Genomic DNA, 22,239 nt, shown 5'->3' with positions numbered 1-22,239 from the left:
GTAAATGACGATCCCAGGGTTCCTGGCATTGTAGGTCCTAGCCACCAGGTGCAGTCCCACAGTGATATGCTCTTCAAGAAGATCACAGTTTCAGGCTTGTTGGTGATCAGCTTCTGACAGTTGATCTTCATTAGATGGTCAATTTAATTCATGTAGGCATTGAACTTGATCCGGATACTGGACGTTTTGTCCATAAGATAGACACATGCAAAACTTGGCATATAAGGTTGTGGGCATCTGAGGTGAGTGATTCCAGGCTGACTCACTTGATCATTCCTGTCAGGAAGAAGCAGATCAATTGGAGTATGTGTTCTTGGATTCCGATATTGTGTATGCGTTTGATGAGGTCGTGTCAAATGCTGCAGAAAGGTCTAGGAGGATGAATGCCACCTAGTCTCCTCTGTCCCCGGTCACAAATGTCATCTTTAGCAGCAGTGAGGGCAGTTTCCATTCTGTTTTGAGAACTGAAACCAGACTGAGGGGTGTCAAGTAGTTGGTGGTTGTTGAGGTATTCAGTGAGGTGTCTGTTGATGATTTTCTCTTTTCTTGCTGATTTTCTTTAATATATTTTTTTTAGCTATATTTAAGGATTCTGTGGAGGATGAAGCAGAAGGAATGTTTTAAAGTTAGTTATGTTGATATTAATTTGCATCATCACTAAATCGTTTGAGCAACCCTTTCATTCATTTAAGATTATAGTTAGGAATGGTGCTTTAAAGATTACAATCACATATATCATAGATATACTGTGAATGTAATCATTCTTTTTTCTTTTAAAACAGGGTTTCTTAATGCTGAGCAGTGGTATCAGGTAAGCACTATGACTAATAACATCAGCAGCCTCCATCCCTCTGCCTTCATCCTGATGGGAATTCCTGGATTGGAAGATTATTACTTTTGGGTTGCTTTTCCCTTTTGCTTCATTTACATCATTACACTGGTGGGGAACTGCATTCTTCTGTTTTTCATCACTGTTGAACCTAGCCTCCACCAACCCATGTATTATTTCCTCAGAATGTTATGCTTTATCGACCTGGTGATGTCCTCCACCACTACTCCAAAAACATTGGTGATACTTTGGTTTAACTCTGCAGAAATATATTTTGAGGCCTGTATTACTCAAATGTTCTTCTTTCACACATTTGCTGCCTTGGAATCAACAATACTGGTGGCCATGGCCTTTGACCGCTACGTTGCTATCTGCAATCCCTTGAGATACACAAGCATTGTCACTCCTCCAGTTATTCTTAAAATTGGGGTTGCAGCTTTCTTTAGGTGTGTAGTTTTATCAAGCCCAATGATATATCTCGTTGAAAGCCTACCTTTTTGTAAATCCAATCTCATTCCTCACTCTTACTGTGAGCATATGTCAGTAGCAAATCTGGCTTGTGCTGGTATAACCCCCAATAACCTTTATGGAATGATTGCATCACTGTTGCTTATTGTGTTTGATATTACATTAATCCTACTGTCTTACCTATATATACTGAGGGCTGTCTTCATTCTCACGTCAAGGGTTGCACGCATCAAATCTATTGGAACTTGTGGCGCCCACATCTGTGCCATACTAGTGTTTTACGTTCCAAATATTATTTCAACTATAATATATAGGTTTGGTAATAACATGCCTCTTCATATTCACATCTTAGTGGTGAACTGCTATATGATAGCCCCACCCATAGTGAACCCGATAGTATATGGGGTAAAAACCAAACAGATACGTGATAGAGTGACAAAATATTTTAAGGGCCAGTGTTGGAGCACCAGTACAGCCCACGGTGTCACAAACCGAAAAAAATGATCAATGACAGACCTCATGTAAATGGTCTTCAAAGACAACCACAGATCTAATGCAGACTCTGTAGTACTCTGCATAACTTTCCTCAAGTTAAGTCTCTGCCCTTTGACATGTTCATTGTAAATCACTGCAGATCATCTTAGGCCACAAAGGACTGACTTTCCACTTATATGTGGCTAACACACAACTTATCAATATTTGGATGAATACCTTGGACTTAAAGGAGCACTAAAATATTGTGGTGCCCTTTTAACATCAACTGAAAGTGCACAACTACATGTACCACTCGTCATCAGTAAAGGACTCCCAAGCCTCACTCCTGAGCATGGGAAAACGTCTGGAGTAGCCATGGAAAAAACATTTTGCATTGTTAAATATGGTAATCTGCCATTTGCAAATCCACTAAAGTCATCCACCTACTGAATACCAATGAACACAAATGTTCCCTTCTCGTTGTTTTACGAATACATCAGTGCAGCTTAAACTTTGCCTGCAACAAACTAAGGGGCACATTAGGATGTCCGACTGCCATCCCAACGCAAAAAGGGACCGCCCGCCATAAGCGCGTGGGTCCCGTGGGGGGCATTAGGATGCGCCCGCCACACTGGTGGGCGCATCCAGCATTCCTGTCATTGTGGCGGGCGGTGCAGTCAGCACCGCCCACCACAATGCCAGGAAGGCATTCTGTGCACTTCAATGCACAACATGGCAGGCACCTGCCATGTTGTGCATGTAACTGCTGGGGTGTACGATAGGTACCCCCCATGTGCACCCCCACCCCCAGAATCTCTGGGGGCCCGCTATGGGCCCCCAATGTTCGAAAACGTCTGACTTTCCGTGGCAGGGGAAAGGCACATCCCTGCCCTCACTGTAATATGGATGGTGGTGTCTACCGGTGGAAAACCAGCGGACCGCCTTCCCATCCGCCGGCGTCCCCCCGCCATGGTAATGTGGTGGGGGGAAATTAGAGGCAGCCGGTGGTTTTTGGCGGGCAGATCGCCACTGCCTTACGGGCAGTGGCGATCCGCCCATTATCATAACTAAACCAACCTGGAGGAGTACAATGTTAATCTGTTTAAACCTTTCACCGCTGACTTTTTGGGACCCAGTTCTAAGTACTTTTTTCAAGTTTGGGGCACTTTGCACTTAGGGCTTCATACTTTTTTTCCATAAAAAAGATCTGGGCCAAATATGTATATTTTCTTCCATATCTTGGGAATTCCAGATGCACCTAGAGTTTTGCAAAAATAGCTAAAATCCAGCAAAAATGTAGATTTTGTTTAAAAAAATGGAACGCGTGAGAAAGGATGCGTTTTTTTCCTAAACATGGCATTTGCCAGTGGTTTGCTTTGTTAGGATTACTGTCCTCCCAGCTTTTAGGAACACCCAGTGATGTAAAAGAAAACCAATATCTTTAACAAATGATTTGCATTTTTCAAAATGGTAGTCCATTTTTCTTCTTCCAATCTACTTGCAGTTTGTGATCTAAACAGGAGTGAACCTGGAAAAAGAATGCATTTCTCAAATTGTCTAAATTCAGCAGTGGGTCATTTGTGTAGATCGTGCAAGGTTTTCTGAAAGGAACTAATGGTCGAAATAAAAAATAAAAAATAGATAAACGTTTCATTTGTGATCTTTTCACCCGAATTTTTTTTCCCGGTGGTCAATTTACAAAAGTGACAGACCGTTCTGTCCATCAGACCTTAATGGTCGCAGGGATACAGTTTGTTTGTTCGTTGTCCAAAACCATGCAATACCCAAGCCAAGAACCGAGCTGCGGCTTTTAGATAGATCTCATACTGTACAAACCATATGGTAAAATGTAATGAATGAAAGATAAGTACGAAGGAGATTAATTTATTTTTGAAATGTACACAAGACACTAAGATTAGTGGCTATTTGTACAGCTTTCAAGTTTGGTTTACCCATGCTATCATGTGATATTACTTACACACTAGCTTATAAAGGAAGGAAAGTCAATTCATAACAAAAAATTCAACCAATTACTTGCAATCTTCACTACACTGAATACTCTTTTCTCATACCAATACTTACTTGATGAGTTATCTAGCCTATACCCAGGGAACACAGGACCCAGCAGTAGCCAAAAAACTGAAAACAAAAATACCCTCCATGTTTAGGTCTCGGCTAGCGTAGGCTGCGCACATGCGCAGTCTCGCTGGCGAGATTTAATGAGTTAGAGTACCTTTCACTAGCGAGGTTAAACCCTGCCCCTCTTTTCCATTGGCTGGCGTCATCATTCATGCTAAACCGTGGCCAGCCATTGGAAAAGAGGTCCCAGTGGGGCGAAACAGATGGCCCCATAAAGAAGATAATAAACCTTTTATGCCAGCACCTCTCTCTTTACTCTCCGAGTCACCACTCTCATTTCTATTCACCCTCCTTTGTCTGCATCCCTCTACCTCGCCTCGGCCGTGAGCAACGTGATACGGTTGGGGGTCGTGGCGAGGGCAAGAGATCCCAGCTGGGCCAGTGGGGCTGTGTCATATCATCCTTCAGAGGTGAGGACTGCGGGACCCCTCTTCCCCTCCGAAAGTGTCCGCAGTGTTTCTGGTGGGCCCCCGCTGCCATTGCACAAAGCTCTGTCCTCAAATCTGATTGAGCTTCCAGTAAGTGTTGGCATCTGGCGGCATTGGCATGCGACTGAAGTTTTTGCTGGAGGTCCGACCCGCAAGAATGTCTAAAGACCGCAGACATGGCACCTCGCCACCCTGTGATGGCAGTAGAATATAGTGGGCGCAGCAACAGGGAAACAGCTCTGCAACTGCGCCCCTGGAGGCTGGGAGAAATGCTGACATCTACCATTTTAGATTTAAAAATACACCTGGAGAGCATTTTCAAGGGTCATAGGGAAGAAGATATCGCTGCAACATGAATGGGCCACCTGGATAACCTTTGGGCCTAGTGAACTGTGGAGCAGCTTATCACCCCCTCGCACTGGGTGTAGATGTGGATTCTGTGCTGCCCACAGAGTGGGAGAGGCATGTTATGTTGTTATGGTATTTTTATTTGTACCGCGCACAGCTGCCCCAGCAAAGGGGCGTCCTGGCGCAATGATAAGGCAAACACAACACAGCACTAAAAGGAAACAGACAGGAACTGAGACACATCAAAAGGGCTAAACAAATAAAAAGGTCTTGATGGCCCGTCTAAACTGAAGGAGCTCATCAATGGCCCAGATTTGCAAAGGAAGAGAGTTCCACCAGCTGGCAGCCAGAACTCGAAAAGAGCGGCCACCAACTCTACTGAGTTTAAAACGCGGGACCACTGCTAAGTTCTGACCCAAGGATCTAAGAGTGCGCGAAGAAACATAAGGAGTCAGCAAGTTCTCAAGAATTTGGGGGAATGTACCTTTGAGGATTTTAAATGCAAGGCAAAGAACCTTGAATTTAATCCTCTGCTGCACAGGGAGCCAGTGGAGAGAGCGCAGGGATTTAGACACCGAGCACCACCCTGGCAGGCCTGTCACCAGTCGGGCCGCAGCGTTTTGAGCTCGCTGTAGCCGACAGAGTTCTGTTTGGTTAATCTCCGCCAGTAGTGAGCTGGCATAGTCCAGCCGAGATAGCACTGATGCTTGAACCACCAGTTGTCTTGTGGGAGCATCAAAGAATTTGAGGATAGGACGGAGTCCTCTAATAATGCCATAGCAAGAAGCTGCCACCTTCTTGGTATGGCAGATGAAGCTGAGGGATGGATCAAGCCATACCCCGAAATTTCTTATCTCTGATGCTGGGGACGGAGTCACACCCAAATCCGAAGGCCACCATTTATCGCCCCACAATGCCACCTGTTTACCTACCACCATAATCTCAGTCTTCTTGGTGTTTAACTGGAGACAGTTGGAATTCATCCAGTTAGCCACTGCCCGCAGACCATCACAAAACCTGGAAGCCTCCAGATCTGAGTCCCCACTCAGTGTGACCGCCAGCTGCGTGTCATCTGCGTAAGAGACCATCATCAGGCCCCACCGCTTGACGACCGCAGCCAGCGGTCTCACATAAAGATTAAAAATGGTGGGACTCAGCGATGACCCCTGTGGGACCCCCTGGTCTAACGGGTAAGATGCCGACTTACCGGGCGGGACGCCACCTGGAATGACCTGTCCGTAAGAAAAGATCGAAACCAGCATAAGGCGAGGCCAGAGACGCCCACTTCCTCAAGTCGCTGAAGCAAAATCCTGTGCGAGACCGTGTCGAATGCGGCACTGAGATCTAATAACAATAGTGCCGCCGTCCGACAGCTCCCCCTATAGCACATGGGATAATACCAGGTAAGCGTCATTGTGGGGGCTTTGCCGGTCTGTGTGATCCTCTCCCAAGCATTGAGCCAGCCGATGCCTGTTCGTTATGGGCACCCTTACAAGGCCACACTGAACTTTGGCCAGCTTGTTGAAAACAGAGAAAGGAACAGATCTAGTGTTGCGCTCCCGTTGGCTGGCCTGGTCACGTGGCTGCCTAACTTCATTCAGTTGACACGCCGGGCGCGGAGTACCAGGACCCAGGGCTTTACCCACGCTCGGGTTACAGGGGCGGCGAACAGCCAGCACCGCCGCAACAGCAGCAAGCCTTAGGCTGTGCCCCATGCCCCACCGTGCCCCCGCGGGGCCACGGCCAAGAGCCGCCCAACCCCCACGGACTCTTCCCCGGCATGGCGGAGCCCCCCGCCCTGGCCGGTCCCCGCTCCTGCGGCCTGAAGAGCCAGAACAGGCCAGCCTCCAAGCAGCCAGCCATTGTCTACCCCTGGATGAAGAAAGTGCACATCAACACGGGTAAGCACTGCGCAGCTCCTTGTCAGCGGTGCCCGTGACTCAGTTTTCTTTTTTTCATTGCTACTTATTCTATCGTTGAAGATGTTTGGTGGCCCTCAGAGCAAGCTACTGTTTTCGGAGTAGGTTGAGCTCAGTTTATGTGCAAGGCATGCTAGCTATTTTGGCCTCTTTTCTTTCATCTTTGTGGGTCACGACTTTGAGAGCGTTTTCCTCTTGCATGTGCCTGATTGTTGAAATGACAGGTGGGGTTCGGTGTACTGCGGTTGTGCGCTTTGACCTCTGCATTCTTTCGACAACACCTGTGAATTTCTCCAGTGAGCTAGAAAGTTCCAGCGCTAGTCCCGCCTTTCAAGCAGTCCCAGCTAAAACATGGTTGTTGATGACGAGCTGGACCCGTCTTTGAAGAACGTTGATGCCTATTCCATGGAGTGGGATATTTGTCTCACTTACATGTGTAACCATTTCAAGAATCTTGTGAGAGGGCTCAGAGGGCTGAGACCTCAGAGAAGGCGGATCTATTTCCAACACAAAGGTCATGGGTTCAAATTCTACCCGGTGATATCATCCCTTTCGGGGTCCCACTGCTTCGCGTTGGGTGATGGCATGATTGCGCCATGCTTAAGTTGTTCGATGTTTACATTTTGAACGTGGTAATTGTCATTGAATGTGTGCTCATAGGATTGTAATGGACAATGCCGAAAGAGTGTATTAATGAGGAGGCTTGTATGGTACTACAAACAATTGCACCTAGGCGCAGCACAGTTGGTAGGAGGATGACTAGCTATCAGTATCAGTTTAATGTCTAATAAACAGGTAGTGTTCACTGGAGCAAAAAGTTATAGGTTGTTGTGTCAACATGATTTAGCCCTAGTCTAGGGGCCCAGAGCCCCTCTAGTGGATACGTTTTGGAAACTTGACCCCCTCTTTAATCAAAACCGGTCTCTCAACCATCACTAAATCTTTCTGTTTGTATATGCAGGGATTAGGCTGTAGCTTCCCTTTTTTTCTCTTTTGCCCATAGGGTAGTTGTGGCATTTAAATTATCCAGTCCCATCTGGACTTTAGCAATGCTATTTGCTTGGGGTTCTCTAAACCGTTCTTTATTAGACCAGACCAGCAAGAGATTAGTGATCTTTCCCTGGGTTCCTGCATTAGATATGAATTTTAAATAATCAGTCATGCCTCTTCCTGTTCCAGAGAAGTGGTAGCTTTTTAGCTGGATAAGGATGAAGGTAAAATACTTTTGGACAATGGAAAATGTTTGTGGGGTTTATGGATGTTTGTTTTATTGACCAACTAGTTCCTTTAGGACAACACACTACTTTGTTACATTCCTTAGCAGCCAGCGTTCAGGCACATGTGCATTTCCATCCTGCTAGTCATTCACATTTCAAATTGACCAAACTAGAGTGTAATATCATATATCTCTTTACCCCAGAAAAAGAGAGAAAGTCCAGTAATTGCATATATATTCTTAAAATAAATTAAAATTAGCTAATAACTAAACAGATAATACTGTCCAGCAAGATATATAATGGTAGACTGAAAGGGTTATTTAAATGCAGTTTCTGTAACTTTCCTATTAGTTCAAACAGGTAGTTGCAGAGTTTTATTTGCCACGCACTGCAGAAGGTTCCTAACAAGCATTAAAAATGCAATAGGTGTCGCCTTTTCTTAAGTTAAAGCCATTCGCTTTGCTATACTATACTATACCATTAGCAAAGCAAATGGCTTTAACTTAACCAAAGGCGAGACCTGTTGCATTTTCAATGCTTGTTATACCATGCTCCTCCTAGTGCCATGACAATAAAGAGAGATGGAAAACACCACACTTCCTGTAGATACCATAGCAATATTTAGGGGAATTCAGGTTCTCTATGGCAACTGGGAGAGAGGGCCGTAAGTATTGGCACAAAAAAACACATAATCAGCGTAATGAAGATCACAGACAAGTAATTGAGTCATTACCTCCTCAACGCATTTTCTCTTACCACTACTTACTTTATGAAAACATCAGGAGATACAAATGCTCAGAAAATCACAGCTGCCAAAACATTGGAACCAAAAGTCCTGGATTCAACATTTCCCACATTCAAACTATAGGGAGAAACAAACGTAGATGGTGTAGCCAATCTAGCGACTATAAATATATCAATAAAAGAAGCCCAGTGAGCCTCTGCCCAGGAGGCAGCCATCCCAGCGGTGGATCTGCCTTGTAATGCACATGGTATAGCTACATTTTGTAGAGCATAATCAATGATAGAATCTATCTGCTCAAAGTTTGCGTGGAAGGTCTCGGCCCATGCCACAAAAACAGTGGTGTAACAGGCTCCCGCAGCCCGTTGTGCGTAGGGGCCCCCTCAGCACAATAGTCTTGCTGGAGAGCTCTTGATTGAATCCGGTGGGGGCCACATACCTGCAGGGGGCACCCTCAACATTCGTTACACCAGTGAAAAAAACACAAACATTGACAAATAAACTTCCAGTTTGTCTATAGGATTGTGATCTGGGCAAATACATTTTTACAGCCCAATAAATGTACAGGGGCATATTTATTACATATTCATGCAACACAAGAAGCGTGGCTCAATGATTAGAGCGGCAGACCCTGATGCAGAGGTCTGGCCCGGGACTAGGGTTCAATGCCCGCCTCGGCGGCTCTTGGACTCAATTTCCCCGGACCTGATAATTCTCGCCTCAGTGCCTAGTCTAATCACGGGTCCTGCTCTGTGACTCTGGGCAATAGCTTGCTTAATCTCCACAACGGCCCCAGCAGCGCTTGGATGCCTGGCTTCACCTTGGGGGTGCTCAGGAGTGGAAATTTCACAGGAAAGCCAGGATGGGTTCCACAGCGGTATGAATACAGCGCTACGAGACCGCTTAGTAGAAGTGCTCTATATAAATACAAACACATTTACATTTACAACACAACAAGCTACCTTGCTGTGCTGCACTGTGTGTAAGTGAGAGGGTAGAAATTTCTGCTGTCTGCTTGTGCCAGCTCATAAATCGCTTTCTTGCATCAATGGGGCACATATGCAGAATGCAGCACACATTGAAGGAGTAAGAAACTCGGAGAAATAAGCACATTTCGTCTCATTATGCCTCCCCTTGGAAGGTGCAGCATTTGGACGCATTCCTAGGTCTACCACTATCGGCACATCTAGGACCAAGCCACAATCTATTGGTGGATACATGGGAACACCCACACTCCACCCATGGAACACCTCCCTGGAGCAAGGCAGCGATGTGCACTACATTGAGTTACTTCACACTTACCAAGCTGTGCAGGGCCACTCAAGGTTCATTCTAGATGTTGCATCACTCTTGCACCCCCTTGTGTGGTGCATTGATGTCACAGAACCTTGCTAAATATGCCCCTCAATGCATGCCAGAACTCCTCTTCAGGGGTAGAAGGTACAGGGAAAAAAAGAAGGAAAAATTATTCCTTGATCTTCATGGAAAGAAGCTATTAGTTTAGGCTGGAAGACCGGGCAAAACTTAAATAACAATCCTCAGAGAGCGTTCTAAAATAAGGGGGAATAATAGACAAGGAATCCAATTCCTCCAAGCTTATGTGCTGACATATTAGCCACCAAAATGCATACTTTCAAGGAAATATGTTTCTCCTCTAGCTCCTTAAGAGGCTCAGAAGGATGGTACTGTAAAACTTTGCGTATGAATAGAAGCTCTCAAGAGGAAGCAACTTACTTAGTATTGTGTCTCATCAAGGCAAAACCCTTCAGCAGTCTCAAACCCTATGATTCAATTTCAGGAACAACCCTACCAGCTCTAACTGCCCTAATTGCCACTTATTGCAGTCTTAATGTGTAGGTAGACCTTTGTCTAACTCGCCGTTCAAAAATTGAAGGATCCATTGAGACTCACAACTAAGAGTGTCCAAAGATCTATTCAGATACCATTTAGAGAAGGCTGACCAATGATGATCATGAGAATTTCTTGTGGACAGGCTTTTTGACTGCTGTGATGATCTTCCGTGACACGGAGCTACAGCAATGACTGTTTGTGAATCCTCAGCCTGCTCTTCAGGTTTCAACAGTGACTATTCTCAGTGCTCTCCCTGCTCCTCTTGACCTACTCCACCGCAAACTGGTCTCTTTGCATTGGAGTTTAGAAGGTACATTTTTCAGTGGAACTAAACAGGCTCCTGGGTCTGTTGCGCACTCCATCGTGGTCAGATTTAACTTGGGACTTTTACCTGGTCTTGCACAACCAGATAATCACAAGTGGCGCTTTGTGATTTTAAGCGTAATACTTACCTTACATTTTGAAAATATAAATGTCTGTTTCTACTGATTGTATTGTTGTCACTTTGGTGTCAAATACTCTATTGCATTTTACTCTATCTTTTCTAATTGATGTGGGATTTTTCTGGTTTTGTGGTTTCACTTTATTAGTGTTTGAGTGCTGCCTAATTTCCTAACATATTGCCTCTAAGTTAAGCCTGACTGCTTTTGAATGAAGCTATCAGATGGTTAAGCACAGGTTCATCAGGTGTTTTTTTAAGGTTCACCGTGACAAGAATTGTAGCTGTTGCTTGAGTGGGGCTCACCGCCCCCAACAACCTAATTCCTCACAGTCTGAATTTTCTGTGTTCTTGTCTGTGGTAGGGTCACCATTCCTAGCTGAGTCCCAAACCTGGCTCCTGAAGAACTCCAAGTCTTGAGTGGGAGAAAGATGAGACTTTTCCAAATTGATTTATAGATCATTCTCTACCAATGCCTGACAAACCAATTTTGTGTGATCCACAAGAATTATTCTTGAGGTAGAATGGACAAGCCAGTCATCCAAGTAAGATGGATGAGGGTGCCCTCAACTTGCATATTGGACATGATTGAAGCTGGCACCTTTGTGTTGTGAATACCTTCGGGAATGAAAACAGAATGAATGGAAGTATATGAAACTGCCAATGTTGACCCTCCAAACAAAACTGAAATACTTCTGGTGGACAGGATACATTATAATATGCAGATAGGCCCCCCTTAAGTCCAGAACAGTCATCCATTCTCCAGGGTCTATCTGAAGGAATATTTTCTGTAGAGCTTCCAGCTTGAACTGAAAGACAACCGGACATATTTATTTATTTAGATTTGTAGAGCACCTTATCACCCAGGGGTCTCTAAGCGCTTGTCAGAGGGTACACACAAGTTCGATGAAGATTCAGAGAGCTACTAGGGCGTTCCCCAGGCCTCCCGGAAGAGCATGGTTTTAAGCTTCTTCCTGAAGGGTAGGAGGTTTGGTTCCTTGAGCAAGTTTACTGGCAAGTTGTTACAAGCCACGGGAATTGCATTGGAGAAAGCTCTCCCTCCCATAGATGACAATTTAAAGCGGGGGCAGACCAGAAGGGTGGCATCTGCTGATCGAAGGGTCTTGTTGGGAACATTGGGGACCAGACGTCCCTTGATGTACTTTGGGGCTTCTCCGTACAGGGCTTTATGTGTGGTACAGAGGCCCTTGAACATAATTCGCTGCCTAATTGGGAGCCAGTGGAGCTCACGTAACAATGGTGTAGCGTGTGCCCGTCTAGGTTTTTTAAAAATTAATCTTGCTGCGTCGTTCATGACTATTTGTAATCTGGCCAACAGTTGTTGGAAGAGGCCAGCATACAACGAATTGCCATAGTCCAGACGCGACAAGATCATAGCTGACACACCCGTCTAAGGGTGGCCGGGGTCAGAAGTCGTGATATTTTTCTCAGTTGCCTTAGTAGACCTACACAAGTACCAACAACTGAAGAGACTTGTTTTGTCATGGAAAGTTTGGCGTCGATATGAATGTCCAGGCTTTTCACTGCCGCCGCTGGTTCCGGAGAGGGCCCTAGTTCTTTTGGCCAGAGGAGTTCATTCCAGGGGCTAGACACTGTGGTAATCGCCAGCACCTCTGTTTTGTATGGATTTATCTTTAGTGAATTTGCTGACATCCAATTAACCATACATTTTTGTATATTTTGTAATCTATCGAATGCCGAAGATTAGTTATCAATTTGAATAATGATTTGAGTATCATCGGCGTAGTTGTAAAGCCAGCAGTCCATTTGGTTTAATGCAGAGATCAAAGGTTGTAGATAGGCATTAAAAAGAAGTGGTGAAAGTGCAGAGCCTTGGGGAACTCCACATGTGAGACCTGCTGGATTGGAAACCAAATTTGCCAGTTGGACTCTCTGCAAACTGTTTTTGAGAAATTAGGTTAACCAGGCATGCATGGTGCCCTGAATGCTGAGGTCTCTCAACCGCGACAGTAACTGGTCATGATTGACCGTTTCGAATGCCGCAGAGATCTCTAACAGCACCAGGGCACACAGAATCTTTTTATCTGCCCTGTGTCTCAGATCATCCTGCACGGAAAGCATAACTAATTCCGTGCTGTGATGGGCCCTGAAGCCATCCTGGTTTGACTCTAAAAGGTTGTTTTCAAGATGGCTAGAGAGGTGCGTGAGAACGTGCTGTTCGATTACTTTGGCTAGAAAAGGCAGCTGTGATATAGTATAAAGACGAGAAAGGTGTCTGGGGGTCAGAAAATGGCTAAATATTCAAAATCCATATTTACGGTTCACTGGTGAACAAAGCAAATTTGAACTGCCTTTCCTAGACCTCCTGATTGTCACGAAAACAGATGGGCTACCTTCTGAACTGTATAAAAAACCTATGGCCCGAAATTCTCTTCTCAGCTATGACAGCTGCCATCCAAGATTGTTGAGAAACAACTTACCATTTGGACAATTTCTAAGAGTGCAAAGAAATTGCTCTGACAAATCAACCTTTGAAAAACATGCCACCAACCTGAAAGAACAACTACTTGATAGAGGTTACCCCAAGAAGATCATCCGGCAATCAAAAAAACGTGCCTCTAACAACAATCGTGAGGCACTGTTGGAACCACCAATTGAGAAAGAGAAAATGGACCGATTGACTTTTGTCAATACATTCAATACAAGATCTAATGAATTACAGAAAATTGTATATAAACATTGGTCCATTCTCAATACAGGAGGAGACCAAATAGCACGACCACTCTTTGCCTTCAAAAGGGGTTCAAATCTCAAAGATAAATTGGTCCACACAAGACCCAAAAGTAAGATCCCCCGAATGATTGGGACACTTTGGGATCTACCCGCCATGGTGGGTCACCATCCCTACGGGACTTGTGGTGCCTGTCCACAGACCTCTAAATCTGTGTCTGTTGACATTGGTACCAGTAGAGCATGGGAGCAACGCAGGTTCACTAATTGTAATAGTGAGAACCTTATATATTTGATTACCTGCCCGTGCCAATTACGTTACGTCGGCATGACGACTAGGCGTATAAAAGTGAGAATATCAGAGCATAAAAGCACAATATGCTGTCGGAGACAGGCAACAAGACTGACGGCGCATTTTTTAGAAAAAGGCCATGGTCCCAACAACTTCCAATGGACTGTTCTGGAACAACCAATGATACCAGAACATGTCGCTGATGTATCGAACTACTTGTTCAAAAGGGAGCAAAAGTGGGTTTACAGATTGAACAGTGATAAGATGGGTTTAAATGAAGACATTCCGTGGATGTCTTTGTAAACACCTCTTACGTAGATACAAGCCCTGAAACCTGTTCAAGTAAAGGTGTATGATTGTTTGACTTAATGTAGAAACAAGCAAAACCTTCTAACATATTGTTCTACTCATATCATACTCCTCTGGTCTGTTTGCCAACTACATTTCCCATAACCACTTAAGGATTTTTGTAATTTATTGTTAATTAACACTCAAGACTAAATGCCGTTCTTTTTGTCCATTCTAAAGACATAATTGTTGCAAAATAATGACCGGATAATATATTCGAGTAATTTTCAATTAATTTAACAAATTAAGTCACAAGCGTTTTTTATAACACTGACTAGCAATTTTCGATGGACATAAATTCCTTATATTGTTCCCGTTCTTTTAATATAACACTGAGTAACAATAATGAACAATTTGGTTTAAGAAAACGTTATAAACAATTGCCAGTCTTAAATAACATTTAAAAAACTACAACTCCCGATTTGCCAAAGACTAGGTGTAGTTTTGAAGTCACGTGCATAGAAAATTACGTGAGATGAAGTAAACAAAAATGGCGTTTGTACAACACACCGGCGCCCCCCCAGATCGCTCAGAGGGATGCTCGGTGTACCGACTGGAAGGTTAGTACCTTGCAGCAAATCTAACCAGCTGGTGCACAATGCAGTTACTCGGTCTCCGTCAGGGGACCTTGATAAATGCGTGCGAAGGATTTATTCGTACACTAACACGCACTCCAATGAAAAACTATTTGAGTTTACAAAGTAAGCGCAGGATTATCGAGCAACGTCTTGAGATATACTTGGCCCGACGTACGTATTAATGAGATTAGATTGTCCTCAAACCATTAAGAGGGACGAACATGAACTGATGGTTAATCATTGCATAGCATAATATAATTCGATTAACACGAGCTGGCTAAGTTCTGTCCGTTTAGTTATACCTGAAAGTACACAAACATATTAAGACTGAATTTAGATTGCAGAAGATGTGTGTCAGTTTGGAGTTAGTTTGAGTGTTTTGTTATGTTTTGTGTTTCCACTAGAGCGGTGCTCCTCATACCTGAGCTGTAGCCAGGTGGGGTGATGCATTTCCTCCTACCGATAAGGTAAGACGGCTAAAAGTCTAGATTCGAGATAATGGTGATTTTTGACCATGCTTGCATATATGGTGAGGTATTTACATCATATGGCTATACTAAATGTCTATGCCGACATGCTGATTTTACTGTGTTTGGTTTGTTTTGGTGCATTGTTTTTCTTTTACTTTTAGTTACGGAGGAGAGGACTGAGCAACACCTGAAGAATAAAGGTGATATTTTTCTATTTCTGTGCAGTAGCCATTAACACCAAGGTCCTGAAGAAAGCAGTGACATATTTAGAGTTGCTTTGCTGAAACTTGTCGACCCTACTGACTTGCAGATATTATGTTAAATCTGCTTGTTTTCTTATATTTTAATATTGGGAGTATTGAGGGAACCTAATAAAATATTTTTCTCATCCACTCAATTACTACCTAATTTTATCATCTGCACTTTTTCATCACAAAATGTAGTCTTTGGCACTGTAATTCAGTTACCCTGACACAAAACTATTCCGGTCCGACCCAATGTACAACTCTTGATTTTCTTGGAGTTGTCCGTCTGGCAACACTACACTCGTAGACAGATTGTACGTTCTCCTGGGTCAGGAGATTCCAAATGATGTATAGGGTGGTACCGGGCGGGAACTGATGGGCACTTTTTTCCAAATTCAGGAATTAAGCACAGTTTGACACATATTCATACACATTGGTCTTACTCTTGTCCATCTCAAAGCACCATTACTTATGTATACACAGTAAGATTGCAGGATTTTTCTTACCCCCAGACACCTTTCTCGTCTTTATAGTGTTACCAGGGCATGTGTCTGTTCGGGTGGTTAATCTAGCCCTAGGACCCTTTCCTTTAACGTTGTATTTTGTAGCTGTGATATAGGCATAAAGTTTATCAGGATCTTGGTGTCTGCACCAGGCTTCTTCAAAAGCGGGATGAGGCGCGCCTCCTTGAAATTAGTAGGGACCTGTCCTGTTTCCAGGGAACTGTTAAGGAGGGAAAGTACATCATCCTCTATTGCTGGCAGGTCTAATTTGAATATCCTTGGTGGGCAGGGGTCCGCTGGTGACCCTGATTTTGCTCGCCCCATCAGGCCTGCCAGAGTCTCGTTAGCAAGTGGGGGTAGCATACTAAGAGTGTAGCAAGTGGGGGTAGCATACTAAGAGGGTGGACAATCAAGGGGTGGGTCAATAAGGGGCTTTCAGGGCAGCTAAAACTCGGGGTATGATTAATTTCTGTCTGGAGATCCAATATTTTGTTAATAAAGAAAGATTGACATTTGTAACAGTCTTCTTGAGTAGAAGGAGAGATTCTGCTCCTTATTTTTCCTTAGGTCGGTCAGAACCTTGAAGGTTTCTTTCTGGGGATTGCTTGCCGCAGAGATTCTGCCCTCATAGAATTTGGCTTTCCTAGAGATGATCGCCTGTTTGTAAGTGGCAAACACCAGCGCATACGTAGCCCGGGCGCTGGGTTCATACTCTTTGCGCCATGCTCTCTCGCTCTTGCGCAGAGATCGTTTCAGTAGCCTAAGAGCATCATTGAACCATGGAGCACCTTTGCCCTTGTCCACGATTCTCTCCCTGCGTGCAGGTGCTGTTGCTTCAATGGCTTTCTTGATCTTTAGTGTTAGGTTGAGGCTAGTAGCCTCTATATCGCCCTCGGGTTGCATAAGTGAGACTGGGGTTTTAAGATGGCTACCAGATCATCTGCTCTGATCTTGTTCCAACTTCTTAGGACTTTCCAACCTGATGATGGAATTTCCGCACGCCCTGGAAATAAAAGTTGACCCTGCAATAGGTGGTGGTCTGACCATGCGCAGGGAGAGATGGTAATAGGACGTGACATCGGGTCAGCTGTCCAGATTAAGTCCAATGTGTGACCTTTCTCATGTGTCGAGATCACCACCCGTTGACCGAGATCTAGTGATGTCATTACCTCATCTAGCTGCTTTGCCTGACAGTCTTTAGGAGTTTTCTCCCAATGGAAGTTAAAGTCTCCCATTACCACCAGTCCTTCATATTGTGATCGAAGGTCATGGACTAGTTCCAGGAAAGTTTCAACAAAGCCTGGTGATGTGCGTGGGGGACGGTAGACTAGGAGTATTACCAGACAATCAGTGGTGGAGCAGAACTTAACCCCTAGTACATCCGCACCCTTCAGACTTTCTGAGCAGATGGTTACTGTCTTGAAGGAACGGTTATAGAGCAAGGCTACCCCTCCCCCCTTCATACTACCAGTCCGGTTTTTATGGATGGCCACAAAATTCGATGGCAAGGATACGACTAGATCTGGAGTGGAGGATTCTTCAAGCCAGGTTAACGTGACCCCATGAATATCGAATACGCCTTCCTGGAGTAGCGATAAGACCTCAAGATTGTGTTTTTGGAGGGAGCATGTATTAAGCAGTGCAAAACTGTACCTATCTGACATTACCTTTTTTGTCTGGTTTATTTTGGCCTTGCGTTCGGGAGCATAAGATGGTAATTTTAGCAGCATTTTGCGCCTTAGCTCCTTGGCGATTTGATGGTCTAGCTGCAGAGCACCCGGGCTCATTGACAGAAGTTCATGCCTGGTACACTGGATATGGGGGCCAGGGGTTTTGGCCCCTGGTCCCGGCCTTGCGTGGACGGGCACAGATGGGCTTGCCTCTGGCGCGCCCGCTGCGCGCATGCGCTGCACGCCTGCATTGCCCGTCTTAAGTAGGCAGCAAGTGTGGAACTACCTCGCCACTAGTGCACTCACAAAGATGGCGCACAAAAATGGCAAGTCCTCCCCCAAGATGGCGCTGAAACAAGGAGAAGAAGTGTGTGGCCCCACTCAAGTAGCAGGTGAATATCGTTTTTAGTGTGCAAGTAAGTGGAACAGAAATAAAGCGATTTTAAAAATAGGTTTAAAAAGCAAAATGCTCGAGAGTAGCAATAGTGTGCTACCGATACAATTTCCCAGCAGCTACTACAGAAACAGCCCCGCTTTCCCGTGCCTCAAATCTGATACTAAGCCAGTTCGTACCTTACTCTTTCAATTTTTGTTTAACAGATCTGAAATCTCCTGAGTCTGAGTCAATACTAGAGATCACTTCAGATCTTTTCAGAAAGTGAAAGGGAATTAATTTTCTTTGAAATCTCGACAAGGAGCACTGCATAGTCAGAAGAGGAGGGGCCTTTTATTATGACTTCAACCAGAATATAAATGGTTGAGCTTGTTTCTTACAAATTGAATTGGAATAATTTCTGGTCCCTTCTCCTTGCAAAATGTTTAGGAAGGTCAGGTTTGATCTGAGCCTTGAATAATTGAGCATGCTTTTGTTTTTTGGAAGCTCGCTGTAGCATTTCAAGCTGATGTCCAAGCAATTTTCTCTCCCAAAAAAGGAGATGTGAAGTAAACCCGCTTTCTGAGGTCGTAAGCCCTTCAATCTTTTAAATAAATCGTCATTATGCAGCTATGTTAGAAGCCATAGAAGACACAGACACCTTCAAAATAACACTAGATACATCTGAAAGGAATTTAGCCAGTATTTCCATGTTGGAAAATAACTTGAAGCACTCAACAAGCTCTTGTATGGCTGTGAAAAAAGCTTATAGGTCTTTGAACGAAGGCTGAGAAGCATATACGGCTGCTCTCAAAGCCAGACTCAGTCCTGAATAACTCTTCTGCAAAGAAACATCCACTTAAAGATCTACCAAATCTGATACTGGAACTTTCTCAACTATACCAGGCGATTGATCAGACAGCTTAGCCAATATTGGAGGAACTTTAATGGTTGAACGAATCTCCATATCACCCTTCACCACAGGATATAGAGATGTAAAACAAATTGGAAGGCTAGCCTTTTTTGAATTCTTCCACTCTCCACTCCCTTTGAAGAAGATCCTGGACTTCTTTGTTTATTACCAAACCAGTTGGGGAATGAAACTGTAGCTGATTAAACTGCTTGGTACTAGTGCTTGGCATATCCTCCTCCATAGGAATCTGCAAATGATCTCCCAGATACCTAAATACATTAGAAAGCTTAGATTTGTTAATAAACTTGCTCTGATGAGTTGTTTCATTCTGTTAACACTACAGTCAACTATGAGGTGACCGCAAATTGTGGACTGCATGTACCATGATGCAAAGGAGCAAACGTTTCTGGGATATGATGTAGTGTCCGGCCACATACTTATCACTGTCCAAACTGATTTTTATGCCTTTTTCTTCCATTTATCACTTGTTCCTAATGTTCCTGTTTGTAAACATTGCATTTCGGCCCATTGATTACACTTCATCGTGACCAAGTCAGAGAGTACAGCTCTTGCCGGAGAGTATGTCCCAGGTGCGGAGAGTGCGGCCAGAGCTGAAGATTCTGACCCGACTGCAGATGTAAAGATATGACTTGCAAATGACCTCTGTGAACAATAAAAGTCATAAAGTTACACCTTTGTCTCAGATTTTCTTTGTGTTTCAAGTCCATAGTATTCAAGTAAATCTGATTCAGTATGCCATGGTTTGAACAACCACAAAATTGCCAAGTAGAAAAACTCTCTTCTCTTCAGAGTATGGCAACTAAGTTTTCTGTGGTTAATTTGATTTTCGTTCTTGAATTTCAACAAACATTCATTACATCCATTACTGCATATCTCCCTTCTTCTATGTTTTCAGTTAAATTACTCCTATATGTATAGTATTGAAGCACTTCATAGAGGCACATGCTTTGAAGAAGTGGACTTCTTCTTGGGTAGTATGTGTCCAACATATTTGATTTCAGTATGTCTCTACTTTCTGGATCAAATTCTGCTAGATTGTTTATTTCTGGAAAAGACTTTAATAATCTATTTTGACCTCTTACAAGGGTTAGACTTACCCATATAATACTCTTTGACTTTTAGAACAAACCAGCGGAGTTCAACCAGTCCAATACATTTCTCTGTGGAAATGCACTTTCAAGCTGAAACTGTACAATTTCTAGATGACTCCTTTCTGCCGTAATCGCCACCCACATCTCTTAATTTCTGTCTTCTCAGATTTTTTTATATATAAAGTGACGTAGCGAGCAACAACGATGGAGTTGTCTGCAGCAAATTGTAGATCCATATTTGCGTTTCACATCTTCAGTATCATAAGATTGCAGTCATTAATATACTTGGAAGTTTCTTTTTATCTGAAGTTGTATGTAGTTTTCATGGATTTCCGTGTCTGTGTATGTTGAACTGCAGACAAAAAGCTGTTCACTCTTCCTTGAGAAATGACAGGGCGTGGGAATCCAAAACATCATCCCCAGTTTTTCTTTGCATCTGTATTTCGATGACAGTACTTCCCACATTTATGAGTTTGGAAGAGAAGAACTTATTGTCTCAAGCCCATCACCTTCTGGTGTGGCACATATAACATACGTTTCCATGAAAGACAAGACGGACTCACCATTGTCTGTTCTAAATTTCAGTGCATCTTTAGCACAAAATAGCATGTGAATATGTGGAGAACCTCTAGCTTATTTTTCCTTACACCAAAATAAATCAGTTACTTCACTCAGAGGAGGATTACTTTTGTTGCAGATGAAAGACATCTTAGCTTGAAACCTGTGATCGAAATATCTGCAAACATTTGCAGGATCTAATGAGCAAAGTTCTCCAGCTGTCTTCACTTTGACATCCTTTATGTTTGACTTTACTTCTCGCAAGAATTCAAGAAGGTTCTCACATCCATACTCAGCACAACTGAATGATAGAAACCAAGTAGTTGCTCCTAGCTTTCTCAACATCCATTTGAGCTCGCCCTAATGACGATCTCAATGCTCATTAGTGCCACATTTGGCACAATATAAAAATAATAATGTTGCATTCCAGACTTTCATCTTTTCCTTGAATGTTCTTAACAAATTCTCTTGCTGGGAATATGGTGTACTGAATAAGATAGTCCTGACAAATCACTCTCAGATAAAAGATGCAATATATAAACTGACAAAATATAGGATCCTCGGAATATATTCTAGTTGATCTGTACTCAGCTGCTGGTATCTCTACACATCGGTCATCATACGCACCACCCAATCAATTGGGAAACAGATGCATACAACACAGAGCTTCTAAATATTTATCCCACACACTCAAGGGAGCACCTTTTACTTCTTTCATTTGAAATAGAACAATACCATCACAAATAATCTCTTTAGAATGCAGAGGATGTATACTATAGTGTTCATAAATTTCTCCTGGTCTGGATGAATCCACCTTTTCAATCTGACTTCTTGATGGTAATGTGTCATCCTCCATTTGTGTAATATCTTGAAGAAGATCTGCATTTTTATAACAAATATTATTTTGTACCAGATGTGATGATGTTTTGTTTAGTTTACTAAGATCCATTAAATCTTGCCATATGTATTTGCTCTTGGTAGGGACACCATTGACTAGAAAAGTAAGTGGTTCTGCAAATTCTCTCTGCACCCCTACAGTTTCCATATTCTTTTTAAAAACCTAATAGCAAGTACACAAATCTACCTTTAATACCTTTCGTAACTCTGTTGGAGGTAACTTCCCTTTCTTTAACCCCTTATGAACTATAGGTTGGAATGGATCTATACATTGTATTAGAATTGATTCATAAACATTCAAATCTTAAGTTCATGTGCAATTGAAACTACATCTAATTATTATTATGTACTGGTGTAGATGTAATTTTATTATCCTCTAACCTAACATAACAGTACTTATATATAATTTGTCATGGGAAACAAAGCGTTACTCTACAAATACTTAAGCTGCAAATTATTGTCACTTATCTCTGTTCTCTTCTTCAGTTTTTGAAGACACGACAACATAAAGAGTTTGACTTTTTTTTGTAGTGAGTGTGTTGACACCATATACAAATACAGTTCGGTTTCTCTGAACAAACTTTGTAATCTCTATGCGAAAGTTATCAACTGTAATAGCTGTGTCCCGTTACGTTACACCTGCAGATACCAAGTCATAATTTTCCCGACACTCTTGTTGAGGACCAAAGAAACAAAACTGAACATCATCACAAA

The 22,239-nt window shown here is 43.3% G+C and overlaps 1 protein-coding gene across 1 annotated transcript; it reads left to right on the top strand.

The window, feature by feature from the left end:
- Positions 1-820: 820 nt before the first annotated feature.
- Positions 821-1,801, top strand: LOC144773972 (olfactory receptor 52E8-like). Its single transcript, XM_078659020.1, has one exon. The coding sequence runs from the start codon at positions 821-823 to the stop codon at positions 1,799-1,801; it is 981 nt and encodes a 326-aa protein (XP_078515146.1).
- Positions 1,802-22,239: the final 20,438 nt, after the last annotated feature.

This window comes from Lissotriton helveticus, chromosome 8, assembly GCF_964261635.1.
Source record: "Lissotriton helveticus chromosome 8, aLisHel1.1, whole genome shotgun sequence".
NCBI classification, from domain to species: Eukaryota; Metazoa; Chordata; class Amphibia; order Caudata; family Salamandridae; genus Lissotriton; species Lissotriton helveticus.
The sequence above is the reverse complement of the archived record's forward strand: the minus strand, read 5'-3'. Positions and strand labels throughout refer to the sequence as shown.